Source organism: Chiloscyllium plagiosum, unplaced genomic scaffold, assembly GCF_037043375.1.
Source record: "Chiloscyllium plagiosum isolate Xiang-an unplaced genomic scaffold, Cpla_swu_hap1 HiC_scaffold_17, whole genome shotgun sequence".
Lineage (NCBI taxonomy): Eukaryota > Metazoa > Chordata > Chondrichthyes > Orectolobiformes > Hemiscylliidae > Chiloscyllium > Chiloscyllium plagiosum.
Window position 1 is genome coordinate 76,207,626 of NW_028270155.1, and position 20,220 is coordinate 76,227,845.

The following is a 20,220-nucleotide window of genomic DNA, read 5'->3' on the forward strand; positions in this document are numbered from 1 at the left end:
TGAAAATCTTTTCTGAATCCTTTCACATTTCACAACATCTTTCCGACAGGAAGGAGACCAGAATTGCACACACTATTCCAAAAGTGGCCTAACCAATGTCCTGCACAGCCGCAACATGACCTCCCCACTCCTGTACTCCATACTCTGACCAATACAAGAAAGCATACCAAACACCTTCTATCTGCCTGTGACTAGAGAAGACAGATAAAGGCTTTTTAAAAAATTATCTTTGGTCTGTAGCTCTCATTGACAAGGAAAGTCCACATTTTTTGTCCACCCCTGTTGGTGGTGGAAGGTGTGAATGTTTGTGAATGTGGTGCCAAGTAAGTAGGCTGCTTTGTCCTGGATAGTGGCAAGCTTCTTGAGTGTTGTTGGAGCTGCACCCATCCAGTCAAGTGGGGAGTATTCCCATCACACTCTTTACTTATGCCTTGTAAATGGCAGACAGGTGGTGGGGAGTCAGAAGGTGAGTTACTTGCAAAAGATTTCCCAGTCTCTGATCCAGCTAAGTATAAATTCCTGGGAAAGGCATTGGAATTCAGTTATTCAGTTGAGAGATAGCTGCTGAATGAATTGCCCTTTACCCTCTCCTACATGTGTGAAAAATGTCTTTCTTACATCACCCTTGCTTCATTTGCACATCATTTTAAATTTATACCGTCTTGTTCATTGACCGAGCTGACACAGCAGGGGAATGTGAGGGGGACAGTGAAGGACTGTACTGCTCAGTCTATGTCAGAGATGTCACTGAGGGTGCTGCATTGCTGGACCTTTAAGAACAGACAGTGATATTAAAGCTATCACAGAAGTGATGAGGTTTGGGAAGCACCACCAGGAAAAGTGTGTACAATGCACATGACAGGACAAGATTACAGCTGCACACTCTTCAAGCAGGAGCACACTCAAGACACAGAAGATAAGCCTCCGATACAATATGGTCCTGGAAATTCCCGGATGGTTGGTCACCCTGCTCTCATCCCTTCTCTTTTTGAAGGAAAGAGTTTCAGACTTCTGCCTTCTTCATGCAGCAGTACTTCCAGACATCACCCATGAAAGGCCTTGCTCTCATCTTGTCACTGTTCTGGGCTGCTCCACTGGAAGAATTGGCTCCTGTCTGTCAGTTGGGCCTGTGTCAGGTTGTTAGAAAATCAAGACAAGGAAACATTACTTAACCTTGTTCTCATCAATCACAAATGCATCTGTCCATGACAATATCAGTAAGAAACCACTGCACAGTCCTGGTGGAGAGCAACTCCTGTCTTGGTGCTGAGGATACCCTCCATCATGTGTAGCATTATCACAGGATAGACTCAAAGCAAATATAGCAGTTCAGAATTGGGCATTCTTGAGGCACTGTGAGCGTTCAACATCAGCTTAACCACTGCTCAGTGTAACTCTCTCTGTACCATTACCATAAAGACGGTCCCTTCAGCTAATGGTAGGTCAGACTCTGGGAGTGTATTTGATTGGCTGGGGGTGTGGCAGCCTGATTTTTACACTGTTATTAATCTACTCACAGGTGGAACTGAATGATCATATTAGCTACCATTTTGTCATCTCAAACAACGGGAAATTTAACTTTGACTTTGACTGGGAGCTTTCTGGCCCTCCCAGCATCCTGAACTGTCTGAAACTAAACTGCAAGCAGAACAGGGTGGAAACCGAAAGCAGTGTCGCAGCATCAATCCGATTCCATCCAGACCACAAGTTTGTGCTAAAGGACGTCGAGCTAAAGCTGAAGGTAAGCATCAAGATTCCCACTCAGACTGCCAGCCACACTGCTCAGCATTGATATTGATGTGTGTCTAATAAAAGTTCTCCAGACTGGCTGATTTTGCAACAGTGTCGAAGCAGTGGGATGCATACAAGAAGAGAGAGAGATTTAAAAATAAGTCCCAGGAGGAGGCATGGGCGGCCGTGGCTGACGAGGGAAGTAAAGAAACATATAAAGTTAAAAGAGAAAAAGTATAACATAGCTAAGATAAGTGGGAAAACTGAGGACTGGGAAGCTTTTAAAGAGCAACAGAGGATTACTAAGAAGGAAATACGCAGAGGAAAAATGAGGTACAAAGGTAAACTGGCCAAGAATATTAAGGAGGATAGTAAAAGCTTTTTTAGGTATGTGCAAGGCAAAAAAATGGTTAGGACAAAAATTGGGCCCTTGAAGACAGAAACAGGGGAATATATTACTAGGAACAAAGAAATGGGAGAGGAATTAAATGGGTACTTCAGATCTGTGCTCACTGGGGAAGACACAAGCAATCTCCCTGAGGTAACAGTGGCTGAAGGACCTGAACTTAAGGGAATTTATATTTGCCAGGATTTGGTGTTGGAGAGACTGTTGGGTCTGAAGGTTGATAAGTCTCCGGGGCCTGATGGTCTGCATCCCAGGGTACTGAAGGAGGTGGCTCGGGAAATCGTGGATGCGTTGGTGATTATTTTCCAGAGTTCGATAGATTCGGGGTCGGTTCCTAAGGATTGGAGGGTGGCTAATGTTATACCACTTTTTAAGAAAGGTGGGCGAGAGAAAGCAGGAAATTATAGACCAGTTAGTCTGACCTCAGTGGTGGGAAAGATGCTGGAGTCTATTATAAAGGATGAAATTACTGCACATCTGGATAGTAGTAACAGGATAGGACAGAGTCAGCATGGATTTATGAAGGGGAAATCATGCTTGACTAATCTTCTTGAATTTTTTGAGGATGTAACTATGAAGTTGGACGAGGGAAATCCAGTAGATGTAGTGTACCTGGACTTTCAGAAAGCTTTTGATAAAGTCCCACACAGGAGGTTAGTGAGTAAAATTAGGATGCATGGTATTGGGGGCAAAGTACTAGATTGGATTGAAAATTGGTTGGCTAATAGAAAAAAAATGGGTAGTGATAAACGGCTCTATTTCGGAATGGCAGGCAGTGACCAGTGGGGTACCTCAGGGATCCGTGCTGGGACCGCAGCTTTTTACAATATATGTTAATGATATAGAAGATGGTATCAGCAATAACATTAGCAAATTTGCTGATGATACAAAGCTGGGTGGCAGGGTGAAATGTGATGAGGATGTTAGGAGATTACAGGTGACCTGGACAAGTTAGGTGAGTGGGCAGATGCATGGCAGATGCAGTTTAATGTGGGTAAATGTATGGTTATCCACTTTGGTAGCAAGAACAGGAAGGCAGACTACTACCTCAATGGAATCAATTTATGTAAAGGGGCAGTACAGTTCTTGTACACCAGTCAATGAAGGCAAGCATGCAGGTACAGCAGGTAGTGAAGAAGGTTAATAGCATGCTGGCCTTCATAACAAGAGGAATTGAGTATAGAAGCAAAGAGGTGCTTCTGCAGCTGTACAGGGCCCTGGTGAGACCACATCTGGAGTACTGTGTGCAGTTCTGGTCTCCAAATTTGAGAAAAGACATTCTGGCTATTGAGGGAGTGCAGTGTAGGTTCACGAGGTCAATTCCTGGAATGGCAGGATTACCTTACACTGAAAGACTGAAGCGACTGGGCTTGTATACCCTTGAGTTTCGAAGATTGAGAGGGGATCTGATTGAGACTTATAAGATTATGAAAGGATTGGACACTCTGGCAGTAGGAAACATATTTCCACTGATGGGTGAGTGCCGAACCAGAGGACACAGCTTGAAAATACGGGGTAGACCATTTAGGACAGAGGTCAGGAGAAACTTCTTCACCCAGAGTGGTAGCTGTGTGGAATGCTCTGCCCCAGAGGGCAGTGGAGGCCCACTCTCTGGATTCATTTAAGAAAGAGTTGGATCAAGCTCTCAAGGATAGTGGAATCAAGGGTTATGGAGATAAGGCAGGAACAGGATACTGATTAGGAATGATCAGCCATGATTATAGAACATAGAAGAATACAGCGCAGTACAGGCCCTTCGGCCCACGATGTTGTGCCGATCCAAGCCCACCTAACCTACACTAGCCCACTATCCTCCATATGTCTATCCAATGCCCGCTTAAATATCTGTCCTATACCTACCCCCCCTTAATTTAAAGCTATGCCCCCTTGTAATAGCTGACTCCATACGTGGAAAAAGATTCTCACTGTCGACCCTATCTAAACCCCTAATCATCTTGTACACCTCTATCAAGTCACCCCTAAACCTTCTTTTCTCCAATGAAAACAACCCCAAGTGCCTCAGCCTTTCCTCATACGATCTTTCTACCATACCAGGCAACATCCTGGTAAACCTCCTCTGCACCCGTTCCAGTGCCTCCACATCCTTCCTATAGTATGGCGACCAAAACTGCACACAATACTCTAGATGCGGCCGCACCAGAGTCTTATACAACTGCAACATGACCTCAGTACTCCGGAACTCAATTCCTCTACCAATAAAAGCCAGTACGCCATATGCCTTCTTCACCGCACTATTTACCTGGGTGGCAACTTTCAAAGATCTGTGTACATGGACACCAAGATCCCTCTGCTCATCCACACTACCAAGTATCCGACCATTAGCCCAGTACCCCATCTTTTTGTTACTCTTACCAAAGTGAATCACCTCACACTTACCTATATTGAACTCCATTTGCCACCCTTCTGCCCAGTTCTGCAGCTTATCTATATCCCGCTGTAACCTGCCACGTCCTTCCTCACTGTCTACAACTCCTCCGACTTTCGTATCATCCACAAACTTGCTCACCCAACCTTCTAACCCCTCCTCCAGGTCATTTATAAAAATGACAAACAGCAATGGTCCCAAAACAGATCCCTGCGGAACACCGCTAGTGACGGCACTCCAAGATGAACCTTTGCCATCAACTACTACCCTCTGTCTTCTTCCGGCCAGCCAACTCCTAATCCAAACTTCCAACTCCCCCCTCAATGCCATACCTCCATATTTTTTGAAGTAGCCTACCATGGGGAACCTTATCAAACGCCTTACTAAAATCCATATACACCACATCTCTTCTCTACATACCTCAAAGCCATCCATTCTACTTAATTGTGACTCAGTATTCACATTGACAATAATGTCCTGTTCCTGAGTGAATACTGACGAAAAGTATTCATTCAGTGTCTCCCCAATCTCTTCAGCCTCCACACGCAACTTCCCACTACTATCCTTGACTGGACCTATTCCTACCCTAGTCATTCTTTCCCCTCGTCCACCTCCTTAGTCACCTTCTCAAAGAATTCAATAAGGTTTGTGAGGCACGACCTGCCCTTCACAAAACCATGCTGACTATCCTTGATCACATTATTCCTATCCAGATGTTCATAAATCCTATCCCTTACAATTCTCTCCAAGACTTTGCCCACAACAGAAGTGAGACTCACCGGCCTATAGTTACTAGGGTTATCCCTACTCCCCTTCTTGAACAAGGGAACCACATTTACTAGCCTCCAATCTTCCGGCACTACTCCTGTAGACAACGAGGACATAAAAATCAAGGCCAATGGCTCTGCAATCTCCTCCCTTGCTTCCCAGAGAATCCTAGGATAAATGCCATCAGGCCCAGGGGACTTATCTATTTTCACCCTTTCCAGAATTTCCAACACCTCTTCTCTACATACCTCAAAGCCATCCATTCTACTTAATTGTGACTCAGTATTCACATTGACAATAATGTCCTGTTCCTGAGTGAATACTGACGAAAAGTATTCATTCAGTGTCTCCCCAATCTCTTCAGCCTCCACACGCAACTTCCCACTACTATCCTTGACTGGACCTATTCCTACCCTAGTCATTCTTTTATTCCTGACATACCTATAGAAAGCCTTAGGGTTTTCCCTAATCCTACCAACTAAGGACTTTTCATGTCCCCTCCTTGCTGCACTTAGCTCTCTCTTCAGGTCCTTCCTGGCTACCTTATAACTCTCAATCGCCCCAATTGAACCTTTACGCCTCATCTTTACGTAGGCCGCCCTCTTCCATTTAACAAGGGATTCCAATTCCTTATTAAACCACAGCTCCCTAACACGACCCTTTCCTCCCTGCCTGACGGGTACATACTTATCAAGGATACTCAATAGTTGCTCCTTGAACAAGCTCCACATATCAATTGTGCCCTTGCCTTGAAGCTTACTTTTCCAAGCCACACATCCTAAGTCATGCCTCACCGCATCATAATTTCCTTGCCCCCAGCTATAACTCTTGCCCTGTAGTGCACACTTATCCCTCTCCATCACTAGAGTAAAAGTCACCGAATTGTGGTCACTGTCCCCACATTATATTGAATGGCGGTGCAGACCCGAAGGGCTGAATGGCCTACTCCTGCACCTATTGTCTATTGTCTAAATATTTTACCAGGATGAACAAAAGGTGGGATTCTCAAATCTGGACCTTGAAAACCAGGGATCACAGAACACACAAAGTAGGGTAAAGCAAGAAAGCAAAAGGAAGCTTATGACCAATACCACAAACTCAAGACTCCAGGGAGCTTAGAACGAAATAGAAAATGCTGAGTGAAATTAACCAGTTAATTCATAAAGTTGGTATGAAATTATATTGGTAATTAAGATCAAAGAAAGCTCAAGACGCTTTATCAATGTAACAAGAAATCCCTCAGAAGGAGAGATCCAAGTGACTCAGGAGAGTGAGGGGTTGAAGCAAATTAGTGTGAGTAAGAAGTTTATTTTGGAGAAATTAATGGGACTAAAATTTGTTAAATCCCTAGGACCTGATGTCGTCATCCCAGAGTTGAAGGAGCTGACTAGAGAGATGGTCAATCTTCCAGAATTCTCTCGATTCTGGAATGATTCCTGCAGATTGGAAGGTAGCAAATGTCACCCCTCTCTGAAAGAAAGGAGCAAGGAGAAACAGGGATCTACAGACCTGTTAGCCTTACATTAGTGGTCAGGAAAATACTAGAATCTATTATAAAGGATGGGATAAATAGACAACTGGTTGGTAATGACCAGAATGGATTTGTGAATGGGAAATTGTGTTTGACAAACTTGGTGGAGCATTTTGAAATGTTACTAATAGAATTAATAAGGGAGACCTGGTGAACATTGAATACTTAGATTTTCAGAAGGCCCTCACAGGGAGCTGGTTAGAAAGACTAAAGCAGGGATTAGGAATAAATCTCACATTGACAGGCTGTGACTCCTGTATTGTCAGGTTAAAAGTACCTAATGGATTATTTAAGGTATGAACAAAATGGATACAAGAAGACAGGTGCACTTTAGTGCATAGCAAATTTGTTAGCTTAACCTACTTTTTATATAATATGAGCCAATCTATTACCTTCTGGCATACTCCTGGCATTTTGTCTCCTGCAATAGGGTTAGGGTTAGGAGATTAATTTTCAGTCCCTGGAGGAATGAGTCAATTGTGCCATTATGAACATAGGGATGTATTGCTGAGTTATATCTTGTCGAGTTGGGAGCCTCTGCTTGCAAGATTACAGAGTCTGAGACAAATGATGAGGATGAATTATGCTGCAGAAAGTTGTCAGTGTATTGACCAGCTGACCAGCTACCTATTCGCCTTGTTCACCGTGTTGGCTGAAAGTTAGCTTGTACACACAAATTATAATCTCTCTTCTTGCCCACAGATCCAGAAAGGCCCTGTTTTTGCCTGTGTTCTCACTGGGTACATAGTGACCCCAAGCGCCCACTTATCTTTCACCAAATATGATTTTGGGCCATGTTTCATCTATAATGCTGGCATGACACCTTCGAAAAAAACTCTGATTATCACCAACAAACAGGAGCAAGCAATCGGGTAAGGCAATCGTAGCTCTTTTCATTTCTTTGACACTGGTGTTTCACGTTGTTACTTTACCAATGTTTGATCTAGGTTAGTTGCTGCTCATCGTCCCAGGTAGTTCCCACCAAGCATGTCCTACAGAACATTCCTCATACAGGGAATTGTAGAAACACAAAACACTTTTGTTGCAATGAGTTATTTGGGGTCAGTTAGCTCAGTTGGCTGGGACAGTTGGTTTGTAATACCAACAGCATGGGTTTAATTCCTACACTGGCTGAAGTTACCATGAAGGACTCTCCTTCTGAAGTTCTCTCCTTATCTGAGGCATGGTGACCCTCAGGTTAAACCATCTCTAATGAGACAGCAGATTTATAGCCTAGTAAAACTATGGTGATTTTACCTTTATCTTTTATCAATGTGCCTTTTAAGGGAATCTAGGTTACATATTTGAAGATGAAACTGAGACAGGAATATATTGAACGATTAGTGTTGTCATAGCCCTATCTACGTAAGAATCATGCTCGATTCCCCTTGAGCTGCTCTTCCACCCACCATGCTCCAGATCATTTCTGTCACCTCAAGCATGATATCACGACCATTCTCATACCCTCCACCCCAGCATTCTGAAGGAACTATAACATCCAGGACAGCCTGGTCTACTGTTCAGTTACCATGAACAACCACTCCTCTCTCACAGCATCTTTAATGTAAATGCACCAGATGAAATGCCTGGCCCAAACATTCCTTTCAGATGAAACACCAATTTTCTGTTTGTGTAAGGTACTCATTATTCTCATTGCAATCTCCTTGACACCAAATAGGTCAAGCGGAGTTTGTGTGGCCATTTTGTGGAACACTGCTGTTCAGTCTGCAAGAGTGACCCCCTGCTCATGGTTGCCCATCATTTTAATTTGCAACCTTTCTACTCTGGCCTTGGCTTCTCTCAGTGTTCCTGTGAAGCTCACTGTCAGCTCAAAGCACACTTGTCTCAGTTACGAATTCGAGAACCCTCTGCACTAAACATTGCGTCCAACAATCTCAGATAATAATGTCATGCCCCTTCTGTTTCCTTTCATTTTCCCGGTTTTGTTTAGATTACATTAGATTACCTACAATATGATTTTTTGTGTTTCAAGGAGCAGCATGCCATGCCATTCACACATCCCTGAGCCACATCTTTTGTTTCTTTACTTATCCCATTACCACAGCATTTGACCTTGCCCCATCAACCCATTTCTCATCTATTCTCTTCTGTCTTCCATGCTATCACAACATTTTTGTCTTGTCTTCACCACATTTCACGTTTCTCACAGCTGAACAGCTTATGTTTAGGGTGTTCCTTGATTCCAATCTGAGGTCATAGCGCCTGGTTCCAGAGAACACAATTCTCATCAGTAGATGAGAATGTGGGATGGTGATGAGTAAGTTTGCCAATGATACAAAGTTTGGCCAGGTGGTGAGTAGTGAGGAAGATGATCTCAGATTACAGGAACATACAGGCGGGTTGGTCAAATGGGCAGCCATGATGTGGAGGTGCCAGTGTTGGTCTGGGGTGGACAGAGTTAAAAATCACACGACACCAGGTTACAGTCCAACAGGTTTCTTTGAAAATGCAAGCTAATGGAGCACTTCTCCTTCACCAGGTACCTGGTGGGGCAGGATCACAGGAGACAGAATTTATAAGTAAAAGATGAAAGTGTCAGACAACTGATGCGATGTATTAGACAAACCTAGATGGCTGTTACGTGTGTAATCACTTAGAATGGAGATACAGGTTTCAGTTAATTAATATGTAAATCCCAGAATTTCTTTCAAGTCACTGCACTGAGATAATTTAAGGTTTTATCAGTATATAAAAAAGTGACATCTCAGCTCAGACAGTGCATTAATGGTGTGAGATTAGAGTCTATTTGTGTCCAACCTGGAGTCAGACTGTTTTTATTTCCAAAGTAGATACGTATAAAATGTCACATTGATTGACTGCGTACAGATTGTGTGCTGTTTGGACAAAATAGAATATATCTGCAAATACAAATCAGCAAATGTAAATTTATACCATTGACTTATATATGAGTGTCTTGGAGTGAGTGAGTGTGTGTGTGTGTGAAAAAGAGAGAGAGAGAGACAGTGTATAGTGCAGTGGATGGAATTTAATCCTGAAAAGTGAGAGGTGATGCACTTTGGAAGAAGTAATAAAACAAGGGGGTACTCATTGAGTCATATCATGGAGTCACAATGAATGGCAGGACATTAGGAAGCTCAGCATTACAGAGGGATCTTGGGGTGTTTGTTCTAGAAGGTGGCAGGACAGATTAATAGGGCAGTTAAAAAGGCATAGAGAACACTTGCCTTTATCAGTCATTGTGTGGATTCTAAGAGCAGGGAGGTTACATTGGAGCTGTATCAAACTTTAGTTAGACCTTAGCAGATATACTGTGTACAGTTCTGGTCACTGCAGTATAAGAAGAATGTGATTGCATGGGTGGGTGTGCAGAGGAGATTTACCAGTATAGTGCCTGGTTTGGAGTGTTTAGTAATGAAGCGAGGCTGAATAAGCTTGGATTGTTTTCTTTGGAGCATAGAAGGCTGAAAGGGGACCTGACAGACGAGTGTAAGGTTATGAGGGACGTAGCAGGGTGGATAGGAAGAAGCTGTTCTCCTTAGTTGAAGGGTCATAATAAGGGGGCATAATTTTAAAGTAAAGGGCAGGAGGTCAGAGGGAAATTGAGGAATGATTTTTTTCACCAGAGTGTGGCGGAGTTCTGGAATGACCTGTCCAGATGGTATTGGAGATGGGAAACCTTTAAGAAGTAAATGGTCATATCATTCAAGGCAATGATCCAGGTGCTGGAAAGTGAGTTTAGTGTAGATAGGTCAGCACAGACTTGATGGGCCTAAGGGCCTCTTCTGTGCTGAATGACTCTATGACTCTTAATCTAGACTATCAAATTTTTTAAAGACCATTTTATAATGATATTTCAGTTAAATCAGCTCTTAATCTTTATGACTCAAGGGAATGCTACCCTAGTAAATTCAGCTATCCTCATTATTTAACTTTTGTATGCCCTGTATCATTCCGGTGAATCTGTGTTGCAATCCCTTTCAAAGCCAATCTGTCCCTCCTGAGATGAACTGAACTCCAGATGCAGTAAATGTGACAATAATGTCCATCCCATTGTATTCTAATCCTCTTGAATCAATATATTGTTGAGCATTTTGGTTATTTCTGTGCCTAACTTCCACAAGTTGAACTCCATCTGCTACATTCTGGATCAGTGGTGCTGGAAGAGCACAGCAGGTCAGGCAGCATCTGAGGAGCAGTAAAATCGACGTTTCGGGCAAAAGCCCTTCATCAGGAATAAAGGCAGAGAGCCTGAAGCATGGAGAGATAAACTAGAGGAGGGTGGGGGTAGGGAGAAAGTAGCATAGAGTACAATAGATGAGTGGGAGAGGGGATGAAGGTGATAGGTCAGGGGCTGGTGGAGGTTGGAGTGGGCAGGTGGAAAAGAAGATAGGCAGGCAGGACAAGTCATGGGGACAGTGCTGAGCTGGAAGTTTGGAACTAGGGTGAGGTGGGGGAAGGGGAAATGAGGAAACTGTTGAAGTCCTGGGGTTGAAGTGTTCCAAGGTGGAAGATGAGGCGTTCTTCCACCAGGCGTCTGGTGGTGAGGGAGCGGCAGTGAAGGAGGCCCAGGACCTCCATGTCCTCAGCAGAGTGGGAGGGGGAGTTGAAATGTTGGGCCACAGGGCGGTATGGTTGATTAGTGTGGGTGTCCTGGAGATGTTCCCTAAAGCGCTCTGCTAGGAGGGGTCCAGTCTCACCAATGTAGAGGAGACCGCATCAATACAATAAATGATATTGGTGGATGTGCAGGTAAAACTTTGATGGATGTGGAAGGCTCCTTTAGGGCGTTGGATGGAGGTGAGGGAGGAGGTGTGAGCGCAGGTTTTACAGTTCCTGCAGTGGCAGGGGAAAGTGCCAGGATGGGAGGGTGGGTTGTAGGGGGGTTTGGACCTGACCAGATAGTCACGGAGGGAACGGTCTTTGCGGAAGGCGGAAAAGGGTGGGGAGGGAAATCTATCCCTGTTGGTGTGGTCTGTTTGGAGGTGGCGGAAATGTCGGTGGATGGTCTACTACAGTTTTATCAATATCCTTTGTAGCTTTCTGCTCCGATCCACATTATTGAATCATCCACCAAAATTAATATCATCAACAAAGTTATATTTTTGGCTATCTGTTGATTTAAATAAATTATAAGAAGTTCCTCAGGTTGTGAATGGGCTCCATTTTTGAGTCTGTTTGCAAGTCGATAATTATAGAATAATTTGCACATCAGTTCATTCTGCTGTCTGTGCCTGTGCCAGCCAATGGAAAGATCTAATCAGTTAATAACCAGGCCTTTCCCTTTTCCCTATAGAACTGCAAAGATCAGTTAAAAAATTGACTTGAAAGAATTTCTCTTTCAGTACAAATCTTTTCAAAAACTCTCAAAGTTCCTGTAACTAGGTGCTGGAATAATGCCTGAAATATGATGATGTTTAACTTACCAGTTGTCAGTTTCCTGTTTGTGACCTATTTTTGCTTCTTCCTGCAAGTCTGCATTGCTTGTTCCCCAACAATTCTTACCTGGAGGTAAAGTTCCAACCTTGTGCTCTGGCGCCAAAGAAATCAGTAGAAGCCATCATAATTTTCTACCCAAGGGAACCCATTAAATACCAAGAAGTTGTCACCTTTGAAATCAATGGACTCACCCGACAGAATGTCAAGATCTTCGGCCAAGGTGCAGAGATGAAGGTAATGTTGCAGCCAAAGAGTAATGGGTAACGTCTTGGGGACAGCCTAACTTTTAAGTTCTGTGTATTTCTAATTCACCATCTGAGGCATTTCAGCTCCAATAATGTCAGGTTCAACGTCCTTGTTGCTGCAGTCACTCAGCATTTCCTAATTGGTGAAAGACAATATTTTGTGTTGGATGGGCTTTCGGTGTGAAGACTCAAGTTGAGGATAAGTTGAAGGGGGGAGGGAAGGCGAGAATGGACTGAGTTGGAGCTGAGATTGCCGTTTCAGGGTTCCTAGCGTTTATGGTTGCAGAATTCTAAAATGCTCTCAATCCTAAACTACGAACTACAATCCTAAACAAAGTCCTAAACTACAAAAGCAACCACCCCAACACACACAAAAGAAGTTGCATCAAGACACTGTTCAAAAGGGCCACAACACACTGCAGCACACCAGAACTGCAAAAAGAGGAAGAAGAACACCTCTACAATGTATTCGCCAAATACGGATACCCCCGCAATTTCATCAACAGATGCCTAAGGGAAAGACAACAGAACGAGGACATGCCGCAACCCAAAGGACTAGCCAGACTACCATTTCAGGAGCATTTCAGAACTGACAGCCAGACTACTGCGACCACTAGGACTCATAACAGCACACAAACCAACAGCCACACTCAGACAACAACTCACCAGTACGAAGGACCCGATACCCAGCATGAGCAAAACCAACGTAGTGTACAAAATCCCATGCAAGGACTGCAGCAAACACTACATAGGACAAACAGGAAGACAGCTAACGATCCGCATCCATGAACACCAACTAGCCACGAAACGACATAACCAGCTATCCTTAGTAGCCACACACGCAGACGACAAGCAACATGAATTCGACTGGGACAACACTATTATTATAGGACAAGCCAAACAGAGAACAGCCAGGAAATTCCTAGAGGCATGGCACGCATCCACAGATTCAATCAATAACCATATCGACCTGGACCCAATATACTGGCCACTGCAGCGGACAGCTGGAACTGACAACTGGAAGCGCAGGAGGAAATATAAATGCAGGAGGAAACATCACAGAAGCACTTCACAGGAGGCTCCCAAGCACTGAGTATGTCACCTAGACAGGGGATGAAACGTCTGCAACACAAATTCCCAGCTCGGCGAACAGAACCACAACAACGAGCACCCGAGTTACAAATCTTCTCCCAAACTTTGAACCCGCAACATTCTTCCACACTGTCCACTACTCAACCGACTTTAGTGTCATCTGCAAATTTACTAACCCATCCACCTATGCCTGTGTCCAAGTCATTTATAAAAATGACAAACAGCAGTGGTCCCAAAACAGGTTCTTGAGGCACACCACTAGTAACCGGACTCCAGGCTGAATATTTTCCATCAACCACCACTTGCTGTCTTCTTACAGAAAGCCAGTGTCTAATCCAAACTGCTAAATCACCCTCAATCCCATGCCTCTGCATTTTTTCCAGCAGCCTACCATGTGGAACCTTATCAAAGGCTTTACTGACATCCATGTATGCCACATCAACTGCCCTACCCTCATCCACATGCTTGGTCACCTTCTCAAAAAACTCAACGAGACATGACCTGTCCTTGACGAAACCATGTTGACTATTTGCAATCAAATTGTTGCTTGCAAGATGATTATAAATCCAATCCCTTATAATCCTTTCCAAAACTTCTCCTACAACGGATGCAAGGCTCACTGGTCTATAATTACCTGGATCATCTCTACTGCCCTTCTTGAACAAGGGCACAACATTTTCAATCCTCCAGTCCTCTGGTACTAAGCCTGTAGACAATGATGACTCCAAGAGCAAGGCCAAAGCCCCCAACATTTCCTCCCTAGCTTCCCAAAGAATCCTCTGATAAATCCCATCCAGCCTACGGGACTTATCAATTCTAGAAGGTGTGAAAGTAGATAACACCTCCTCTTTCCTAATCTTGATCCTTTCTAGTCTAATATCCTGTATTTTATTCTTCTCCTCTACAATATTGTCCTTTTCCTGAGTGAAAACAGATGAGAAATATTCAGTTAGTGCCTCTCCGATCTCCATAGGGTCCACACATAACTTCCCACTTCTATCTTTGACTGTCATTATTCCTACCCTAGTCATCCTTTCATTCCTCGCTTGCCTGTAGAAAACGTTAGGTTTCTCCTTTATTCTACCTGCTAAAGGCTGCTCATGTTCCCTCCTTGCTCCTCTTAACTCTCTCTTTAAATCCTTCCTAGCTGATCTGTAACTCTCCATCGCCTCATCTGAACCATCTCGTCTCAACGTCACATAAGTTTCTTTCTTCTGCTTAACAAGAGATGCAATTTCTTTAGTAAACCACGGTTCCCTAACCTTATCACTTCCTCCCTGCCTGATAGGGACTTACCTTTAAAGGAAACGCAATATCTGTTCCTTAAACCAACTCCACATTTCAATTGTCCCCATCCCCTGCATTTTGCTACCTCATTCTATGCATCCTAAGTCTTGCCTAATTGCATTATAATTGCCCTTCCCCATCTATAACTCTTGACCTGTGGTATGTACCTATCCCTTTCCATCACTGAACTAAACATAACTGAATTATGGTCACTCTGTCCAAAATGCTCACCTACCACTAAATCAAGCACCTGGCCTGGTTCATTACCAAGTACCAGATCCAATGTGGCCTCCCCTCTTGTTGGCCCTTCGACATACTGTGTCAGGAAACCCTCCACACATTGGATAAAACTGATCTACCTGACATACTAGAGTTATAGCGTTTCCAGTCAATGTTGGGGAAGTTAAATTCTCCCATAATGACCACCCTGTCCCTTTCACTTCTACCCAGAATCGTTTTGCCGATCCTCTCTTCCACATCCTTGAACTCTGCATAGGCTTATAAAAACCTCCCAGCAGTGTGACCTCTCCTCTCCTGTTTCTAATCTTAGCCCATATCACCTCAGTAGACGAGTCCTTGTCAAAAGTTCTTTCAGCCACCGTTCTACTGTCTTTGACTAACAAGGCCACACCTCCCCCTCTTTTACCGCCTCCCCTGTTCTTAATGAAAGATCTAAATCCTAGGGCTTTCTTCAGAATAGCCTTTAGAATTTTCCTAACTGAAGAAAAGAGTATTTGAGAAGCAGGATGTCAAAGCTGAAATTAACATCATAGTTTACTGTAGCAGTGATCCCCACACTCCTGTTTGCTTCTCAGATCTGGACTACCTCTACCTCAGTACTTTCTCACTGGGTTTTATCAGTGGTGACTTCACAAAATTGTCCAAATGCAATTCAGAGAAAGCATGCCTAACAGCAGCATGTCCATCCTCTCTCAAGCGGACCTACCCAGCATCGAGGCGCTAATGACTCGAAGCCCGCTCTGCTGAGCATGAAATACCATTCACATACCTGGCACCAAACCACTGTTCAATTTAGAACTTGATCATGGGAGGAGCATCCCAGGAGAACCCATTTCTCCTGAATCCATGCCATCATGTTCTTGACAAAAGCCGAGAGTGAAATGTTCATGACATCTTTGCTTTGTAGGCTGCTGGAGATCAAGAAAGGAGAGAATGAACCTACTTTTATTTGGCAACTTTTGTGACTTCAGGACTTCTCAAAGCGTTTTAAAATTGACATATGTTTAAATGTTGCTTCTGTTGAAATGTAGCAAATGAAACGCAGAAATTGTGCTCTGTAGGGTCCCATTATCATTGACAGGTACTGTAGCAAACTCCTGTGTAATTTTGAGTGTAGCAGCCTTGGTACTTGCTATTGTCTGTGCACAATTTGTTTTTCATTTATCTGCACGTTGCTGGGTCAAAATCCTGGAATTCCCTCCCATCAGCATTGTGTGTCAATCCACAGCACATGGACTGCAGTAATTCAAGACACTCATCACCAAGGACAACTAGGGACAGGTTATAAATTCTGAGCAGCCAGTGATGCCCATATTCCATGAATGAATTTTTAAAAAATCATTTTAACATAACACATAGTAACAGCACTGTCTTCTTTCTGCCTCTCAGATTGAAGTTGTCAATCGCAAGGACAAGGTGGTCAATTTGCAAGCTCCAAGGGTTGGACAGGTTGTGAAGAAAGTGGTACCAATTATCAACAGAAGCAGGGTACCCTTGACCTTCACCCTCGCTGTGAATCCCAACCAACCACTTCTTCAGAACCCAAAGGTATGGACTGCTAATACTCTTTATTCTTATTATGCAATCTATCCCAAATGTCTGATGTGGTGAGGTCTTTCTCAAACCACAATATATTAGGAACGTGGTAAACAGCAGGCGATTCTTCCAATCCTTACATTTTACAGAGGCATAACGTCGGAGAATAATAAACTGAATACAGTATAGCCCACTATTCAGCCCATCATGTCAATCTTTCTGCAACATTTGCAACTCTACTGTACGGAGGCAACAGCCTGTATCTAAGGACAAGAGAAAGAGCATGGCCAGTACCTTCACTATGCATACTATTATTTAGCTGAGTGTCCATGGATAGATCAGATCCAACCTTAGGTCCTGCTAGCTTTTCTAATACCTCTTCTCTATCAATTATTAGCCCATTCAGTGTGTAACTATCTTCTATTTTACTACAACTTAGGCAGAATTGCTTCCTTCATGAAGTCTTTCAGTATGTCAGCTATTTACCCTGCCTCCTGCCATAAATCTCCTTTGTGTCTTCTAATTGGGCCCACTTGTCCGTTTACCAACCTATTACCATTCATACCCTCACGGCCTGATTTCAGCATGAGCTTTCCTTCCTCAGTTGGATGTGCAGAATCAGGAAACTTACAAACAATGCAAGCCTGACTCAGATGAAAGTACCCTGGATGTTTCTGTTTCTGTTTCACTTTGGGAGTCAGGTGGGTGGTATGGCAGTCAGGCTCGCTGCCTGTGGAAAGGTTTCAAAAGGGGCCACTGGCTTGATTTGAAGATAGGGGTCAGAGAGTGGTGATAGAGGGTTGCTTTTTGGACTGGATGTCTTTTGGATCCACAGCTTTTTGTCATTTATATAAATGATTTTACCAAGTTTCGAGAAGATTTGTAGTTCAGGTCGAGGTTCTGGATGTAGTTTTATTTACTGAGCTGGAGGGTTCATTTCCATACATTTCGTCACCCTACTAGGTAACATCTTTAGTGGGCCTCCGGGCGAAGCACTGTTGATAATTCCTGCTTTCTATTTATATGTTTGGGTTTCTTGGGTTAGTGGTGATGTCATTTCCTGTTCCTTTTCTCAGGGGGTGGTAGATGGGGTCCAACCGGAACTCCATCAACAAACACATGAATTCCTCGAAGCAGGGCATTCAAACTAGAACTCTATCAACAAACACATCAAGTTAGACCCCATCTACCACCCCCTGAGAAAAAGAACAGGAAATGGCATCACCACAGGAAATGGCATCGTCACAGGAAATGACATCACCAACTCAAAGAAACCCAAACATATAAATAGAAAGCAGGAATTATCAACAGTGCTTCACCCGGAGGCCCACTGAAGCTATTACCTAGTAGGGTGACAAAATGTCTGGAAATGAACCTTCCAGCTCAGCGAGCAAACCTACATCCATATAAATGATTTGGATGAGAATATAGGTGGCATAGTTGGTAAGTTTACAGATGACATCAAAATGGGTGGTGTAGTGATCAATGAGGAAGATTATCACAGAATACAACAAGACCTTGATCAGTTGGATGAAGGAGTGGCAGATGGAATTTAATTTAGATCAGTGTGAGGTGTTGCATTTTAGTAAGGCAAACCAGGGCAGGACTTAAACAGCTAATTGTAGGGCCCTGGGAGATGTTGTCAAATAAAGAGATCTCAGGATGCAGATGTATAGTCCCCTGAAAGTGGGGTCGCAGGGTGACAGGGTGGTGATAAAGGCATTTGGCATGCTTGCCCTCACTGATCAGAACATTGAGTGCATGAGCTGCAGTAGTGAGATTGAAATGACATTGCTCTTGTCAACTGACATTAGGATCTACCTACCCTGAATACATCCAAGGCACAATCTCAATTCCTGCAGTAACACCCTAATCCTGTTATGTCCAAACTAAGTGTATGTGCACATGATCCTGAAACAGCAGCTGTTAGTCTCGGGATGTCTGCTTCCTGGGACCAGCTTGGACTACTCTGGGAGAATTAGCATACTGGTCATTCAACGCTGTAAGCATAATTTACTGACCACCAAATCTGTGTTATGATCTGGCTAGGGACTAGGAACATGTATTCTTAAAGTCGGCACCTTATGAGGTTCAAGGGACTAGCCAAAAGAATAAAGCCACAAAATTCCACGGTTTTGAACAAACAGCAATAAACTTAACAACATTAGCAGAGTAATGCAAACTACATACATGTATAACTTATTTCTCACGCCCGGAGATAACGTGTGATAAATATGAGCAATACATGCCCCACAGTACACATTAAATAGTAAATGCAATCAAGATTGATCCCACAAATGTCTTACTAACACACGCTAGATGTTAATGATACTAGTCAAATAGCCATCAAGTATAATTAAACTTCACAAGGGATCACAGTTTTTTACATTTGCAGATCTGGGCTTGAAGCTCCCTGTATAGAGATACTGATATCATAGATGGCCCGATCTTTCCCCATTCTAGTCAATCACCCTTCTTAGATTGGCAGGTTAGTAAGTTTGCAGGCAATGCAAAGATCATTGAAGTTGAGGTTAGCGTAGAAAGTTGTCAAAGGATACCGCGGGATATACATCATTTGCAGTTATGGGTGGAGAAATGGCAGATGGAGTTTAATCAGGGGAAATGTGAGGTGCTGCACTTTGGAAGATCAAATGTTAAGGAAAAGTATACAAATGATGGCAGGACCCTGAGCAGCAATGATCTACAGAGGGATCTTGAGGTTCAAGTCCATAGCACCCTAAAAGTGGCTGCAGAAATAGATGGAGTGGTAAAGAAGGTATATGGCATTCTTGCCTTTATTGATCAGGGAATTGAGTACAAGAGTCAGCACGTCATGTTGAAGATATATATGACTTTTGTTAGGCCACACTTAAAGGTATTATTCAATTCTAGTTGCCACATTACAGGAAGAATGTGGAGACTTTGGAGAGGGTGTAGACGAAGTTTACCAGGGTGCTGCATGGATTAGAGGGTATGAACTGTAAGGAGAGGCTAAAAAAACCCTTTTCTTTCTGGAGCGTCGGAGGCTGACGGGAGACTTGATAGAAGTCTATAAAATGATGAGTTGCAAAGATAGGGTTGACGGTCAGAGTCTTTCCCAGAGTTGAGATGTCCACAACTAGGGTACATGCATTTAAGGTGAGAGGGGGAAAGTTCAAAGGAGATGTGAGGGGTAAGATTTTTTATACAGAAAGTGGTAAGAGTCTGGAATGTGTTGCCAGGATTGTGCTGGAGGCAGGTGCGATAGGGGTATTGAACGGACTTTTAGGTAAGTACATGAGTATGGAAGGAATGGAGGGATATAGACCAAAGGCAGGCACAAGAGATTAGTTTAATTTGGCGTCACGTTCAGCACAACATCATGGGCCGAAGGGCCATTTCCTGTGCTGTACAGTTCTGTGTTCTATGTTCCTGGAGATAAGCTCCCTTGTACTCCATTTACAAGCTTAACAGCAGGTCTTCACAGGAGTTTGCTTCACTGAGCCAGTGCTGTCTCTGGGAGTTTCTAGAGCTCTAGTCTTGTTCAGTTGCATCAAGCAATCATTACTTGTGAGCTTTCCAATCCTTAATGAAGTATTAA

The 20,220-nt window shown here is 43.5% G+C and overlaps 1 protein-coding gene across 1 annotated transcript in view; it reads left to right on the forward strand.

Annotated features, from left to right (window-relative positions):
- Positions 1-20,220, forward strand: part of hydin (HYDIN axonemal central pair apparatus protein) — a 905,740-nt gene that overhangs the window by 817,574 nt on the left and 67,946 nt on the right. The window contains exons 75-78 of the mRNA XM_043707374.2: positions 1,520-1,741; positions 7,525-7,694; positions 12,276-12,474; positions 16,494-16,652. Of these exons, the coding sequence (XP_043563309.2) occupies positions 1,520-1,741; positions 7,525-7,694; positions 12,276-12,474; positions 16,494-16,652 (750 nt within the window). The remainder of the gene's footprint in view (positions 1-1,519; positions 1,742-7,524; positions 7,695-12,275; positions 12,475-16,493; positions 16,653-20,220) is intronic.